Below are 17,896 nucleotides of genomic sequence, written 5' to 3' on the forward strand. Positions count from 1 at the left end.
GGTAAACATTTGTGCCAAGTTATTTTAAAATCTCCAAAGACATTAACATGTTCCTGCCAGGACAGCCCCAAAATGAGCATTTGGTTCAAAGACACTTGATTGTGACAGACATAGGATTTGCATACAACCATCCAGCTACTCATGGTGAACATTAATACCATTTTTTAAAATCCAAATGCATGGCCAAGATACAGCCAGGACAAACAAAAATACAAGTAAATTTTACTAATGACCCTTAAGTGTGACCTTGACCTTAGACCTACAGACACAAATTGTTGACACCAGCCATCAAGCCAACAACCAGCACAAGTTACAACAAATTACCTAAATTAAAAAAAACCTAGGTTTTTCTTCAGAAATCCTGTTTAATAAGCATTTTGGATTCATTCTAAATTCTGTATAATTAAATTCTTGATTTGATATATCCTAGTATCTATCACATTTAACAACATTTTTTTTCCATAACATATTACATAAATATGTTTCCTGATGTTATTTATATCAATGAAATTAATTCTGGTTAAAATAGAAAAATATATTTCTTGTTTAATTATTAATTACTGTACATTTCATTACATTTGTTTGTCAAGCAGGTACAAGGACAGATTTTTTTTCACGGATTTTACAGTTTCTGCAAAAATCCACTCATGCTAAATATAACATACCAAATCAAAATGTAATACCTTTTATCCATTCATATTAAAGCCCACATTACCTGGTTACAATAGCTAGATGGGGAGGTTTCATACACGCCCCCATGAATGTCATACCTATAACCCTATCATATTAAAGCCCACATTACCTGGTTACAATAGCTAGATGGGGAGGTTTCATACCCCCGTGTATGCGATACCTATAACCCTGTCATATAAAAGCCAACATTATCTGGTTACAATAGCTAGATGGGGAGGTTTCATATACTCCCCTGTGAATGTGATACCTATATCCCTATCATATTAAAGCCAACATTATCTGGTTACAATAGCTAGATGGGGAGGTTTCATACCCCCGTGTATGTGATACCTATAACCCTATCATATTAAAGCCCACATTACCTGGTTACAATAGCTAGATGGGGAGGTTTCATACCCCCGTGTATGTGATACCTATAACCCTATCATATTAAAGCCAACATTATCTGGTTACAATAGCTAGATGGGGAGGTTTCATATACTCCCCTGTGAATGTGATACCTATAACCCTATCATATTAAAGCCAACATTATCTGGTTACAATAGCTAGATGGGGAGGTTTCATACCCCCGTGTATGTGATACCTATAACCCTATCATATTAAAGCCAACATTATCTGGTTACAATAGCTAGATGGGGAGGTTTCATATACTCCCCTGTGAATGTGATACCTATAACCCTATCATATTAAAGCCAACATTACCTGGTTACAATAGCTAGATGGGGAGGTTTCATACACGCCCCCATGAATGTCATACCTATAACCCTATCATATTAAAGCCAACATTATCTGGTTACAATAGCTAGATGGGGAGGTTTCATATACTCCCCTGTGAATGTGATACCTATAACCCTATCATATTAAAGCCAACATTACCTGGTTACAATAGCTAGATGGGGAGGTTTCATACACGCCCCCATGAATGTCATACCTATAACCCTATCATATTAAAGCCCACATTACCTGGTTACAATAGCTAGATGGGGAGGTTTCATACCCCCGTGTATGTGATACCTATAACCCTATCATATTAAAGCCAACATTATCTGGTTACAATAGCTAGATGAGGAGGTTTCATATACTCCCCTGTGAATGTGATACCTATAACCCTATCATATTAAAGCCAACATTATCTGGTTACAATAGCTAGATTGGGAGGTTTCATATACTCCCCTGTGAATGTGATACCTATAACCCTATCATATTAAAGCCCACATTACCTGGTTACAATAGCTAGATTGGGAGGTTTCATACCCCCGTGTATGTGATACCTATAACCCTATCATATTAAAGCCCACATTACCTGGTTACAATAGCTAGATGGGGAGGTTTCATACCCCCGTGTATGTGATACCTATAACCCTATCATATCTAAGCCCACATTACCTTGTTACAATAGCTAGATGGGGAGGTTTCATACCCCCGTGTATGTGATACCTATAACCCTATCATATTAAAGCCAACATTATCTGGTTACAATAGCTAGATGGGGAGGTTTCATACCCCCGTGTATGTGATACCTATAACCCTATCATATTAAAGCCCACATTATCTGGTTACAATAGCTAGATGGGGAGGTTTCATACCCCCGTGTATGTGATACCTATAACCCTATCATATTAAAGCCCACATTATCTGGTTACAATAGCTAGATGGGGAGGTTTCATACCCCCGTGTATGTGATACCTATAACCCTATCATATTAAAGCCAACATTATCTGGTTACAATAGCTAGATGGGGAGGTTTCATACCCCCGTGTATGTGATACCTATAACCCTATCATATTAAAGCCCACATTACCTTGTTACAATAGCTAGATGGGGAGGTTTCATACCCCCGTGTATGTGATACCTATAACCCTATCATATTAAAGCCCACATTATCTGGTTACAATAGCTAGATGGGGAGGTTTCATACCCCCGTGTATGTGATACCTATAACCCTATCATATTAAAGCCCACATTACCTGGTTACAATAGCTAGATGGGGAGGTTTCATACCCCCGTGTATGTGATACCTATAACCCTATCATATTAAAGCCAACATTATCTGGTTACAATAGCTAGATGGGGAGGTTTCATATACTCCCCTGTGAATGTGATACCTATAACCCTATCATATTAAAGCCCACATTACCTGGTTACAATAGCTAGATTGGGAGGTTTCATACCCCCGTGTATGTGATACCTATAACCCTATCATATTAAAGCCCACATTACCTGGTTACAATAGCTAGATGGGGAGGTTTCATACCCCCGTGTATGTGATACCTATAACCCTATCATATCTAAGCCCACATTACCTTGTTACAATAGCTAGATGGGGAGGTTTCATACCCCCGTGTATGTGATACCTATAACCCTATCATATTAAAGCCAACATTATCTGGTTACAATAGCTAGATGGGGAGGTTTCATACCCCCGTGTATGTGATACCTATAACCCTATCATATTAAAGCCCACATTATCTGGTTACAATAGCTAGATGGGGAGGTTTCATACCCCCGTGTATGTGATACCTATAACCCTATCATATTAAAGCCCACATTATCTGGTTACAATAGCTAGATGGGGAGGTTTCATACCCCCGTGTATGTGATACCTATAACCCTATCATATTAAAGCCAACATTATCTGGTTACAATAGCTAGATGGGGAGGTTTCATACCCCCGTGTATGTGATACCTATAACCCTATCATATTAAAGCCCACATTACCTTGTTACAATAGCTAGATGGGGAGGTTTCATACCCCCGTGTATGTGATACCTATAACCCTATCATATTAAAGCCCACATTATCTGGTTACAATAGCTAGATGGGGAGGTTTCATACCCCCGTGTATGTGATACCTATAACCCTATCATATTAAAGCCCACATTACCTGGTTACAATAGCTAGATGGGGAGGTTTCATACCCCCGTGTATGTGATACCTATAACCCTATCATATTAAAGCCAACATTATCTGGTTACAATAGCTAGATGGGGAGGTTTCATATACTCCCCTGTGAATGTGATACCTATAACCCTATCATATTAAAGCCAACATTATCTGGTTACAATAGCTAGATGGGGAGGTTTCATACCCCCGTGTATGTGATACCTATAACCCTATCATATTAAAGCCAACATTATCTGGTTACAATAGCTAGATGGGGAGGTTTCATACACGCCCCCATGAATGTCATACCTATAACCCTATCATATTAAAGCCAACATTACCTGGTTACAATAGCTAGATGGGGAGGTTTCATATACTCCCCTGTGAATGTGATACCTATAACCCTATCATATTAAAGCTCACATTACCTTGTTACAATAGCCAGATGGGGAGGTTTCATACCCCCATGAATGTGATACCTATAACCCTATCATATTAAAGCCAACATTACCTTGTTACAATAGCTAGATGGGGAGGTTTCATACACGCCCCCATGAATGTCATACCTATAACCCTATCATATTAAAGCCAACATTACCTTGTTACAATAGCCAGATGGGGAGGTTTCATACATGCCCCCATGAATAACACAAGATTTTCATGACGAGTTTTCCTCAAATTGGCTACCTGCAAATATAAAAATGGCTTCTCGTTTAATACACATACCGGTAACAGTAGTCAAAATACTTTGCTTGTCAAGTTAGCGCAGAGGTTAGCACACTCACTTCTCACCAGGGTGACCCGGGTTCGATTCCCCGGCTTGGGCGCATGTGAGTTTGGTTAGTGGTCACCAAGCCAGACAAGTGGGTTTTATTTGGGTACTCTGGTTTCCCCCACAACACAAGACCACACTCTCACGCACTATGGTGCCAAAGAGAGTGACTTAGTACAAAATACTGTAACTTTCTTCACAATCGATGTAAATTATATATAATGTTTAAACTTAAATACTTCAAATCAGCAAAAGTCTTATAACACTCAGGATGAAATATATATTCTAGGTAGGATATGGTTCTGGGCCCATATTAATAAAATCAAAAGTTTGACCATAGTTATTTTCTTAAGATATTGAAAAATGAGCATTTATACAACTAGCAATTTAGGGCTATTCCAGTAAAACATATAACCCACAGGGGGAAGGCATTTATTTAAATAGTATATAGGTGGGTGTCTTTTTCACTAATTTGGACCCCACAAGGGTAATATTGCTCCTGTAGGGGGTGGCATGATTCAAAAGTGCCTTCCCCTGGGGGTTATATGTTTAAATGGAATAGCCCTTAGTTGGCAGTCCAATCGTATACTCTAGCCAAAGAAACACTTTTTATGCTTGTACCTCAACTTTGAAAGCGGAGAGTTGAGCTGCTATGTCAGTATCAGGGTCCATGTGTAACATTTTAATGGCGACATCTCCGTGCCATTGCCCTCTGGAATGGAAAATTGGTTGAGTTTGTATAAATGTATGATACAAGGAATCAACAAGGCTTTACCAGTTATTACTCATTTCACGGACTAAAGAAACTTCTACTTAATTGAGACCCAAACCTGATTACCAGTCACAGGGATCGGCCTTCATGAGGTAAGACACCCTGCCTTTCAGCAAACCTGCCTTTTTAGAAGCTCTTTTAAAGGCTTTCCTGGCTTCAATATTGAAGCAAACTAGGGTGCCAATACTAATAACAAATACAGTAACAACCAGAAGAAACCTGATATCAATATTCAGGGATGTGATTGACCTGGCAGCTGGAGGGCTGAAACATTTTCGGCCATGGGTTTATGGGGCGCTCTTGGGGTCAAAAGCACACTGCTGTAGAAGAAAAAATGGCTTTTTAGAAGCTCTTTTGAGGGCTCCCCTGACTTTTAATTTAAAGCAAACTGGAATATTAACTTAAACGGTATTTTCAGATAAAAAAAATAATATATTTGTGTTTTTTTCTGGTTTTTTTTTTTTGGGGGGGGGGGGGGCGGTCTCTGGGGCCATTAGAATCCGCGGACAAATCACATCCCTGATATTTAGTATAATATATGTTAGTGAAAGTTTTAAATGTATGACAAAATGTAGCTTACTTATACACAGTCCCAAAGCGTCCGGTCCCTATTACATCTTCGGAAGTCAACTCTTCATATGGAATGTCCCATTCTCGTAATGCTACTGAAATCTGCAAATATATACATAAAATCTGATCAGAATATTTCCTAGGGCAGACAATTTTAGCACATGGGTATTAAACATTAATTCTTAGGATTCAACATCATATTGATGTTGGTATATTAATAATGTACAATGCTTATCAAAATATGTATATCCAAGCCCATCTCAGTGTTAACAGTACAGCCAAAAAGGTACACATTTTAATGTGCAATGGATCACTAGCAGGAGTTCTACTTTCTCATGGACTCTCAACAGTAAGGGTTTCTACCCAGGAAACAGCCCCTAGCTTCTATACACCATCAGCTTTCGTCACAATAAAACTAAACAAGAGCACTCACTGGGGGAGCGAACACCATCGTCATCTGTTGTATCTTAGATGAACAAGAGACATAACTGAACAATTATTAAAGCCAGAGTTATTGGCCTTGCTATACATATGTATTTCGTCTAAGGCCACATGTATGCCAAGTTTCATTTCATTCATTTGATTGGCAAAGGTTCAAGTTTTTGCCCCCAATGCCAACAATAACACAAAGGCAAAAACAATACCTTAAAACTGAGTTTAACAATGTTAAAAATAAACTGATAATTTTTGCGTACACTGCCGTCCCTGTGTAGGGGATGCCCCTCCTCCTCCTGGCTGTCCACCGAATCCTCTCTGTCCAGCAGAGTTAGGTCTGACATCGTACTCTGAAATCAAGATTGCAGTTTGTTATATTTATGTTAAAAAATTGATGTTTGATAACTAAAAGCGTTACTTACCCTTTAATTTGTAATGAAGTTTTCATCAGTTTCCAAATGTAAGTTATCGTATATGACTCAATTGATGCCAAAACCAGCTGATTTTGAGACAAAACTTAAAAGAACAGTAAAAACTGTCAATCAGTGATAGTACAGCTTTAAAGTGTATTATATTGTCTTGAACAATGCGGATGCCAAAACATCTAGAATTATAGGAGCAATTTCCTTCCTAGGAGAGGTTTTCAACAGTAGTACTGCCTGGTTTTAAAATGTCCTTTGTACAAATTTGCTGCTATGACCCCAGTCCATTTAAATGATTTCCTAGGCTTTTACAGAAATTAAAGGTAAAGGTGGTTCACCTGGGAGAATTTCTTTGCAGAATTAATACCTATCCAGGGGCATGTATCATATGTCTAAACTATTGGTTTCTAAAGCCATTTAGACAATACTAACTCAAATAAGGATGATACTCACATCAACAATAGTTTTATCACTGTCGTTTGAAGTATTTGTGCTAACCACATCTCTGAAACAAATAAAAACACATGATTTCATAGGAAATTGTCAGTATTCTAACATTATAGATGTAGGCGTCTTTATTGGAATTCTGGGGGGGAAAAGAGCGTCATATACATGTAGTCCTGTAGTCAGTAAAGTATGGTAAGACAATAATTATTCAGTTTAATAACTATTGAATAACGCAAATTCTGAAACAAAAGAACTCTGTGGCAGTGCAATAAAGCCAGGCACAGAGCACAAACATTTTCAACCATGCTTGGCTGTAAAGTTGGAAAATGAGTTGTGTGAGTCTAGTTAGGCCTAGCCCATCCAACATCTTCTGGAGTGGGTATATAGGTAAGGTAGCTGTTGCTTTATTAATTTCCTAGCTCCATAATGAACAATGAAAACACTTAAATGTGACCACCAGACACTTAAAAATACTTTGGTTTGTTTGCATTTTTGTGAGTTTGGTCAAGCGGAACAAGCTATTTATTAACTGTGGCCATAGCTGTGATTCTAATAGCAACAAAGTTTCTGTTCAAAGGCAAAGTCAATACCTCCAAGAGTTTTGCAGCTGTAAAGACAGACTTCTTACATTTATGTGAAGTTTTGTTTTTGTAAGGGGCAAAAACAGATCAATCACCTTCAAAGAAAAGTCGTGTGTTATTTATAAATCATTTTAATACATACACATCTCTATCCCAGGCAGTCGAGAGGGCCGGTTCTGTCTGCGTCACATCCGTAGAACTCTCAGATATGTCTAAAATGGAAACCCACAACTTTATAGTACATATCAGTTATCAGCAATTAATACATGTTTAAAATGCTATGAATATATTACAGGGTAATGCAGCATATAAACTTAATATTAGCATCAATGGCGAAATAAATGGCATCATTATCTGCGCATTTTAACTACATATACCAATATCAATAACCTAGAGTCTGTGCAGCAGTACATATGTAAGGTGGTCCCACTGTGACAAGCGGCCCTAGAAGCAGCACCACACCACTTTTTTAAATTAAAATCAAGATTTTCAACGAACAATCATTAACATCTACGGAACAGATTCATTGTTTTTAAATATATATGTATATAAATAAATAAAAAAGTTACACCTTTTTTGAGCTGAAAATTCCTGATAGCTTTTAGGATTTTCCCTCCTATCTTTGAGCTCCTCACAGATAATGGCCTCAAATACTAGTTTCTACTAAGGGAAGAGACTAGAGCCTGATTCGTACCAGCCCATAGCTTTCTTCACAATGACAGTCAAATACAATAGCACAATGTACCATCCATTAACACCAGACGTACCATACTCACCGGGAAACTGGAAAGAACGCTGTATGTGAGGTGAGGCATAAGGGGAGGGGGAGGTAAAGGTCCCAGACGACATGCCCATGGGCACGGGGGACGAGTGGGTCGAGGAATTAGAGGAGGACGCAGAACTGGAGTCTGGCACCTGGAAAATAGGAAAAGTCAACATATAAGTGTTTGGACCATGTTTCCCTTTTCTTTCTCAGAAAATGATATTCTTCCTTTCTAAATTACTTTGTAGGATTTTGAAAATCTTATTGAAACTTTACTTTGTCTTGAAACATTCTGAATATTAAAATGCCAAATTAATGGAATAGCATGTGTTTACATTAGTATCATAGCCTTGATATTTCCAATTGATTTCGTGTTTATTTAAAGTAAGAATCACTCAGATTGTAGATATTGTCCATATTCTTTTTGTCTAAACATATTAATGCAATTACTGTATTTCATACCATGGATGTTGTTTATATGCATCTGTATATATGTGTTCTTATTCATGGTCACTATATTGTATGCTTACATAAATTGTATGTATGTTCATTTGCATTATTTGGTACACTGTTTTGCTCCCAAACCTTTGGGTGGAATAACGGTATGCATCTACTTACTTGTTAGAGCTAAGATTTAACTTAAGCTCAAATGATGTGCAGACAAAGTTTAGAAGTTTTCTTGCAAGAAAAAGGAAGGAAATTTTCAAAAACTTACCTAAAATGATATTTTTGTGTACAACACATTCAATTTTACTTACTGATATATCAAATTGCTTGTGACAGATGTATCTTTCTTATCACAGGACTTTCACATGCTAAATATAGACACTATAAACTGGGAAACCAGTTATTTTTAAATGGGTTAACTCAATTGAGACAGATTTAAAACATTATTTTAATAATTTAAAATAATGTACTGTCAGCCTCATACTAGCTCCTATTGTCCAGATTTTGGGCTGATCTGGTGTTTAGTTCCTTTGAATGCACTCACCTGAAAAGCTGGCACCGAGCGAGTGGGCCTCAGCAGCTCCGGAGTGTTGTGTGGTAACAGGCCAGAGTGTGGAGGTCGTCGCGGATTGGAGGCACCTAAAAAGCAATGTTAAAGAATTGATGTCATGTGTTCTGTTATTGAATTGAGCATAACAACTTTATTAGGGTGTACAGGTTCCTGACAGACCTGTACAACATAACCTGGCTGCATTGTTAAACAGATGTAAAGTATGATATAAGTTTCCAGTCTTTGAGTTCATCTCACACATTTAAGATCAGCAGAGATCACATATTACCAAGTATTTCTTAAAAAAATATTTCATTAAACCGAAAATAAATGTTGTCGATAAGGGGTTTGTTACTGTTTCTTTTTTGTATTTGATGGTCGTGTCACTATTCCTACTAAAACAAACAAATAAAAAACAAAAGTGTCCCAGGCCAAAGGCCAATGCTCATCTTTTCTTGTTTTTCAGTCGAATAAGGGGCATAACTCTACAATAATTGAATTCAAGAGTTATAGGCCTTTGGCAAAAAAAAATAAAAATGGTTTGGTTAGGGTCCTTTTCAGAAACAGGTAGGTAGGTAAGCTTTTTTAAATGAAATATGCTTTATGTTTTCGTGATCATTGGAGAATGATGCTATTTTAAAACACACACTTATAAAAGAAAAAAGGAAACAAGAGCTGTCACAGTATGTGACGAATGCCCCCGAATGTGACACTGACCTACGAACAAGGTCAGTACATGAAAAGTTTATCTTGCCTTTATGTGTCAAATGCATATGGCAAGTTATTTGAAATTTCCTCTGAACATAAAAAAATACCACCCATACTTGACAACCTACACTGTTATGTCCTTATATTCAGAATTTCCTTGTGAATAAACACTTAGTGCATCTTTCACCTTAGAGGTAGGGACATGGGTCTTGCACGCGACACGTCGTCTTGGTATGTGGAACACATGTGGCAAGTTATTTTAAAATCTGTCCATACAAGGGAAAGTTACAGCCCGGACACGACAACCTATACTCTATGTCCTTATATGCAGCACTCCATTGTGAATAAACACTATGTGTGACCTTGACCTTTGAGGTAGAGAAACGGGTCTTGCACGCGACATGTCGTCTTGGTATGTGGAACACATGTAGCAAGTTATTTTAAAATCTGTCCATACAAGAGAAAGTTACAGCCCGGACACGACAACCTATACTCTATGTCCTTATAAGCAGCACTCCCCCAGATAAGCTACTACTGTGTTACATGTTTTATAAAAATTAATTCTTGTGGCAAGTTATTTTAAAATCTGTCCATACAAGGGAAAGTTACAGCCCGGACATGACAACCTATACTCTATGTCCTTATAAGCAGCACTCCCCCAGATAAGCTACTACTGTGTTACATGTTTTATCAAAATTAATTCTTGAATTTTAATTGAAAAACCTCTCTAAAAAAAGACTAATTTTTTATTTTATTTTTTTCATTATATAGTATTTATTTGATTAATTCTATGTTGTTTTCTTTATTTAAGTGAACACAACTATTTGCAAAACCAACCTGCATCATTCACACAGTGGCCACACAAAATCTAAGTCATGTAAAATATTTTTGAACAGCAATTCAACACTGTGCATCAGTTTACTTGAGTTCCTTCGTTTCAATTTTGAAAACACTCCATCGAACAATGAATGTTTTTGGCGTTCACTTTGTCCAGCTATATAATTGAACATAATTTTAATTTATAAATCATTGAATGATAAACAACACAAGAAAATATTCAATATGATTCTGGTCAATATCCTTCAATATTAAACCTTACATAAATGTGTCCTTTCTTTGAATATTTTAAGTCGATTGGTCCGTGTATCACTGTATTTCAATAAAAATCCAGTTTTATGACGTCAGCGGTCCATATCATATTTTTGGCTGGTCCGGACCTCGCCAAAATGTAATATGGACCGCTGACGTCATACAACTGATGGACCGCTGACATCATACAACTGGTAAGTGCGGATTGCTTTTTTCACAACGGCAAAAACATGTCGCAAGTAAACATTATAAGCTTTGTTCAATAAAACACATCTAATGTGCTTTAAAATTATTGAATGGTTATATAAAGTGTTCGGTATAATATAAGAAATATTTACACACCATATGGCATTATAAGGACTGGCCAGTCAGCCCCTGAAGGTGAATGGACCTCGGCTAACGCCCGGTCCATATACACCTTCGTTGGCTGACTGGCAGGTCCTTATAATGTCATATGACCCTCAGTGGTGTGTAATATTTCTTAAATATATCTCATTGATTCCATTCAGTCCATTGGTCAGTTATTTTTACCATCCAATCAAAACACTCAAATTCAACACTTTAACTACATTTAGGTCGATGTTTGTTTTTGAAGAGACACTAGAGAACGAAGAATCATTGATTTCCAAAATTCTTTCCATTTCAAGTGGTTGCTGAAAACATTTCAAATGAAGCTGCATCTGAACAAAATTAAGGAAAAACACTAAAACTAGTAATTTGCTAGTCAAATTATTCTGACCCAAGTCAGTACTACACCGATGAAATCTTTGATGATTACACCTTATTTTTTTTTTAAGAAACTTTATACTGTAATATTATTATAACTAGAGCAAAAACAATATTTTTACCTTCAAACATGTTTTTCATGACAACGTCAAGTAGCTCCTTTGAAAGACCACAGCTGGGGGACTCCTTATTTGCACAATCACGGTGGCACTTAAATCTGAAAATAAAATAAATATTTAAAATAAGTTACCACTCCTGAGAATATACTGCTATTCAAGATAAAAAGCTACCATTCGCAAAAATATCTCGCTATTTAACATTTAATGTTACCACTTATAACAATATCTCGCTATCAAGATATGAGTTTCCCCTTCTTGAAAATATCTCTCTATTTGATATAAAAAATTACCACTCATGAAAATAATCCACTATTCGAGATATCAAGTAACCACTCCAGAATAGAAATCTCTATTCATGATAAAAAGTAACCACTTATCAAAATATTTCACCATTCAAGATAACAAGTTACTACTCATGAAAATATCTTCCAAGTCAAGATAACAAGTTACATGTATCATCCATGAAATATATTGCTATTCAAGATATCAAGTTACCACTCATGAAAATATCTTGCTATTCAAGATAACAAGTAACCACTTCTTAAAGTATCTCCCTATTTAATATAACAAGTGACCACTCATAAAAAATATCCTACTGTTCAATATACAAATTATCACTCATGAAAATATTGGGCTTTTTGAGATATAAGTTACCACTAGTCAAAATATCTCTCCATTCAAGATAACAAGTTACCAATCATGAAAATAACTTGCTATTCAAGATACCACATAGTGTACATATACTCACTTGCAATACTTGCAGTATTTTCCCCGGAACATGTTCTTGTTGCAGACATCACAAGTGCTTCCAATCAACAGCTTATTTATGTATCTGAAACACAAGAAAAAAACCCATTGTTTACAGAGGTGAGGATAGAATGAAAAACCCTCTTCTGAAAATTAAGAAAATTTAGTTTGAGTATAAGAAACCAGGCCCTAAACAAGGTGAAGGGCCATGGTTAGGCCATCATTAAAAAAATGTTGGTTTGCGGTGCACCTACCCACAATGTTTGGGGTGGGTAGGTAGGTAGGGAATTTTTTTTTACAGACGACAAAGGCAAATCTATATGACCCTCAGTCTGATGTAAGGGGCATGCATATTTTAGATAACAGCACTGAGAATTCAATGACAGAACCATTTTATTATTTTTCAGATACATGGATACACTTTAATTCTTTCTAGGAAGTCTTTTAATAATGGGTCTCCCAGAGTCCTTGCAGGGTTTGCAGATTGGTAGTACAACACGGTTGGTCTGTAGAGCATTAAAGGACCAAACGTGAAATTGGCCCAAAGAATCGAAATGGGACCAAAAAAAAAACACAAACAAGAGCTGTCACAGTATGTGACGAATGCCCCCGAATGTGACATTGACCTATGAACAAGGTCAGTACATGAAAACGTGTCAAATACATATGGCAAGTTATTTTAAATTGCCTCTGAACATAAAAAACACCCATATTTGACAACCTACACTCTTATGTCCTTATATTCAGCATTCCATTGTGAATAAACACTAAGTGTATCTTTCACCTTAGAGGTAGGGACATGGGTTTTACATGCAACACGTCGTCTTGGTATGTCGAACACATGTGGCAAGTTATTTTAAAATCTGTCCATACAAGAAAAAGTTACAGCCCGGACACGACAACCTATACTCTATGTCCTTATATGCAGCACTCCATTGTGAATAAACACTAAGTGTGACCTTGACCTTAGAGATAGGGAAACGGGTCTTGCACGCGACACGTGGTCTTGGTATGTCGAACACATGTGGCAAGTCATTTTAAAATCTGTCCATACAGGAGAAAGTAACAGCCCAGACACGACAACCTATTCTCTACGTCTTTATATATACAGCATTCCATTGTGAATAAACACCTAAGTGTGACCTTGACCTTAGAGGTAGGGAAACGGGTCTTGCACACGACACGTCATCTTGGTATATGGAACACATGTGGCAAGTCATTTTAAAATCTGTCGATACAAGGGAAAGTTACAGCCCTTACACGACAACCTATACTCTATGTCCTTATAAGCAGCACTCCATTGTAAATAAACACCTAAGTGTGATCTTGACCTTAGAGAAAGGGACATGCACGCGACACGTCATCTTGGTATGTGGAACACATGTGGCAAGTTATTTTAAAATCTGTCCTTACAAGGGAAAATTACAGCCCGGACACGACAACCTATACTCTATGTCCTTGTATGCAGCACTCCATTGTGAATAAACACTAAGTGTGACTTTGACCTTAGAGGTAGGGACACGGGTCTTGCACGCGACACGTCGTCTTGGTATGTGGAACACATGTGGTTAGTTATTTCAAAATCTGTCCATACAAGGGAAAGTTACAGCCCGGACACGACAACCTATACTCTATGTCCTTATATGCAGCACTCCATTGTGAATAAACACTAAGTGTGACCTTGACCTTAGAGGTAGGGACACGGGTATTGCATGCAACACCTGGTCTTGGTATGTGGAACACATGTGGCAAGTTATTTTAAAATCTGTCCTTACAAGGGAAAGTTACAGCCCGGACACGAGTTATTGAGCCGGACACACGGACGGACGGATGGACGGTGCGATTTTAATATGCCCACCTTCGGGGGCATAAAAAAACAAACAAACGGCAGCAGTAGCAATAAAAAAGATTGGGTCGGGGCTAATTTCGGTGAGTCGGTCGGAGCACCGCAAACCAATTTTTTTTTAATGATGGCCTTAAGGGCCATGGTTAAGGGCCTCGTATAAGAGCCATGGTTAAGGGCCATGGTTAAGAGCCACAGTTAAGGGCAACAGTAATGTGCCATGGTTAAGGGCCACAATTAAGGGCCACAGTTAAGGGCCACGGTTAAGGGCCACAGTGCAGGGCCAAAGTTAAGGGCCACAGTTAAGGTCATAACTCCTCTTTTGAAACCTTTTTATAGCCAATCATGTTCATTTCAAGACACTTCTTACTATTTTCAATGCAAATATCCAGCAAAAAAAACTTTACAACCTTACCGAAAGCCCTCAATACTGATTTCTGGTGACTCCCCTTAACTTTATCAGAAGTATATGATGAAGGTCAAATTATACTACTCTCTTATTTCATACTTTTGGTGTACCGTATTTTACGATGTGAAATTCCTTGTTTTTAGTAGAATTTAACCGGTATATTTAATCTGTTGATGCATATCTGAATTTACCACATGACTTGGCCTGTTTTAAGTGTAATACAACCAACATGTATTTTCTCATATGACACTTATGTATTAAAACCTGATATTGAAGACTTCCCACCCTACTAAATTAGCATAATTAAAAAAAACTGAAAAAATAATTAAAATCCTGATTTTTGGCAACGGATGTGCTATCATATGTAATAAAAAGATTCTAACATTCGTTGCCATTAAATATAAAATGTTATGAAACGCACCAAAGACTCGCTTTAAAGCATTGCTTACACTTTTTTCATTAATTTCTGTAATTGCAAAGATGGCAACTAATGTAAGATTGTATATTTATTTTGGACGTTAACAAGCATCTTATGAAAAGGAAACAGGAATCATTTTAATCCAATTATTGTTTCATTTAACTTCTCCATAAAGTTTTTCACTTTGACCATTTTAAAAAGTTAATTTGCTATAATCTCAATGTTACCATCAATTTTCTATTTTTATATGTACATGCTTTTACATCGGGGCTATAACTTAACTAACTTAAAGCAAACTAAGCCCTAAGATCATCTTACCTCCCTTAGAAGTAACCATTAACTTAGGTTAAGATGAAAACATTAAAAAAAATAAATGTGTCCTTTTTGGGGGAATCAAGTGAAATAGAACTCCTGAAATATACACGGTGTTGTAACATAAACCTCAATTTAAATTCATATTCATCTTGATGGCATTTACAAGATGAAATGTTCATAAAAAATATTAAAATTAATGTGTCCTTCTTGGGAAAGCAAGGGTACTAGTCTGAAATCTTTTCTTCTATTAAAAGGGAGTTCGAATAAAGATAAATATTTAAGAAATATTACATACCACTGAGGGTCATATGACATTATAAGGACCAGCCAGTCAGCCAACGAAGGTTTATATGGACGTCGGCTAACGCCTTGGTCCATTCACCTTCAGGGGCTGACTCGCTGGTCCTTATAATGCCATTTGGCCCGAAGTTGTGTGTAAATATTTCTTATATTATACTTAACTTTTTATATTACGATTCAATAATTTTAAAGCACTTTTGATGTGTTTTATTGAACATAACTTATAATGTTTACTTGCGACAATTTACCAAGCCACACTTACTAGTTGCATGACATTAGCGGTCCATATTACATTTAAGCGAGCTCCGGACCGGCCAAAAATATGATATGGACCACTGCCATCATAAAACTGGATTTTTATCAAAATACAGTGATATACATGTAGGGACCGATCCACTTTAAATATACAAAGAAGGGACGTATTTATGTGAGGTATAATATACCATAATGTTACATGTACTGAAAATCATGAATTTGATTTTTTTAGCGCATCCTATTCAATGGTTAAAATTGCCTGCGATGACTGTCCTTTCCAAAAGCAATAATGATTAAATGGCTTTCTTGATTTGTATTATTATAATACAATATCAAGTGCTTGCCAACATTTTTCATCATTCCTCCAATTTTTTCTGTAGTATTTGATGAAATTGTATCACTTGATGAGGGGTGAACTTTGCAATGTACATTTTGATTTATTTTAGCTGTCATTTTAGCTGACGTTCAATAACTCCGCATACTGGCTAAGTTCCAATGTTTTCTTGACACGCGACCCAATTATCAGATTTTGAAATTACTGACATGTCGTCTGCTTATTATAGAAAAACACAAGAATATGTCAATTGACACAGACAATGCACCAGGCGCTAAAGGCAAGATGAAAGGGCAGCACGAGTTGTTCCCACAGTCGAAAGGCCGAGCAAAAACATGCTTGAAACGTAAAACAGGCATAGGAAAACTTTGAAGAAGTTTAAACCAGTGTTTGAAAACAATAAAAATGAGGAAATAAAGTGTTTGTTTCATATGATGTATTATATTCAACTTTGTAACATCAGGAATGGTAACTTTACTTTATTTAGTAAATCCGCTTAACGAAAGTCTTCAATTCTAAATTTTGCGATGTAAGCAATATAATAAGGTATTGATGAATTGTTGAAATCATCCAATCCTAAAGACTGTGTAGATATATATAAAATCAAGTTACATGTACGGTAATCAAGATTTTTTAATACATGACCTACTTCCATGTGAAACTAAAACAGAACTTGCAATATTGGGTTGCATTGGTAATGTTTATAAAGTAGAGAAAGAATATGCAAACTATAGAATCAAAATTGTAATACCCTCCTTTGACTTGCGTACAGAACAATCGGTGTATTTGTGCCCAAATCCTGCATACCAAAAACATTACAGGAATTTGAAAGTCTGCATACCAAATATTGCCAATGTTACTTTTTCTTAGTACCATGTCAGGCTTACTACAGCTATAAGTACCAAATGCTTCATAAAGCTGCACTCTCACAGATATACTATTTTTACAACCTTTTTATTTTTTGTCTTGGAAATAGAAAAATTTGGCGTAAATATCTGCAAACCATTGATATAAGATTACTGACAAAAAAATCAGATTGTTACTTTTCATATTTTCGTCCAAAAAATTATTTTATGTGTGAAATCGTTACTAACGGTTTAAGAGAAATGCATAAAACATCAATTTTTGAAAGTATTGAAGTATTAAAATCTGCAATCTTATTTTTTGTCATCAGTCTTATATAACTGGTTTCCATGGATTTTCACAAAAATTGGCTCGTTCCAGGACACAAAATAAAAAAGTTGTCAAAACATTCAATCTGTGAGAGTGCAGCTTTAAAATCCTTCTGAATACCCCAT

At 36.6% G+C, this 17,896-nt stretch overlaps 1 protein-coding gene across 1 annotated transcript in view; it reads right to left on the reverse strand.

Annotated features, from left to right (window-relative positions):
- LOC128231475 (kinase suppressor of Ras 2-like) overlaps window positions 1–17,896 on the reverse strand; it is a 40,683-nt gene that overhangs the window by 13,988 nt on the left and 8,799 nt on the right. The window contains exons 7-16 of the mRNA XM_052944350.1: window positions 12,726–12,809; window positions 11,981–12,075; window positions 9,330–9,424; window positions 8,352–8,490; window positions 7,718–7,787; window positions 7,001–7,052; window positions 6,386–6,475; window positions 5,701–5,792; window positions 4,970–5,060; window positions 4,175–4,263 (exon numbers count right to left, since the gene is read on the reverse strand). Of these exons, the coding sequence (XP_052800310.1) occupies window positions 4,175–4,263; window positions 4,970–5,060; window positions 5,701–5,792; window positions 6,386–6,475; window positions 7,001–7,052; window positions 7,718–7,787; window positions 8,352–8,490; window positions 9,330–9,424; window positions 11,981–12,075; window positions 12,726–12,809 (897 nt within the window). The remainder of the gene's footprint in view (window positions 1–4,174; window positions 4,264–4,969; window positions 5,061–5,700; window positions 5,793–6,385; window positions 6,476–7,000; window positions 7,053–7,717; window positions 7,788–8,351; window positions 8,491–9,329; window positions 9,425–11,980; window positions 12,076–12,725; window positions 12,810–17,896) is intronic.

The sequence above is a fragment of the Mya arenaria genome, chromosome 4 (assembly GCF_026914265.1).
Source record: "Mya arenaria isolate MELC-2E11 chromosome 4, ASM2691426v1".
Classification (NCBI taxonomy): Eukaryota; Metazoa; Mollusca; class Bivalvia; order Myida; family Myidae; genus Mya; species Mya arenaria.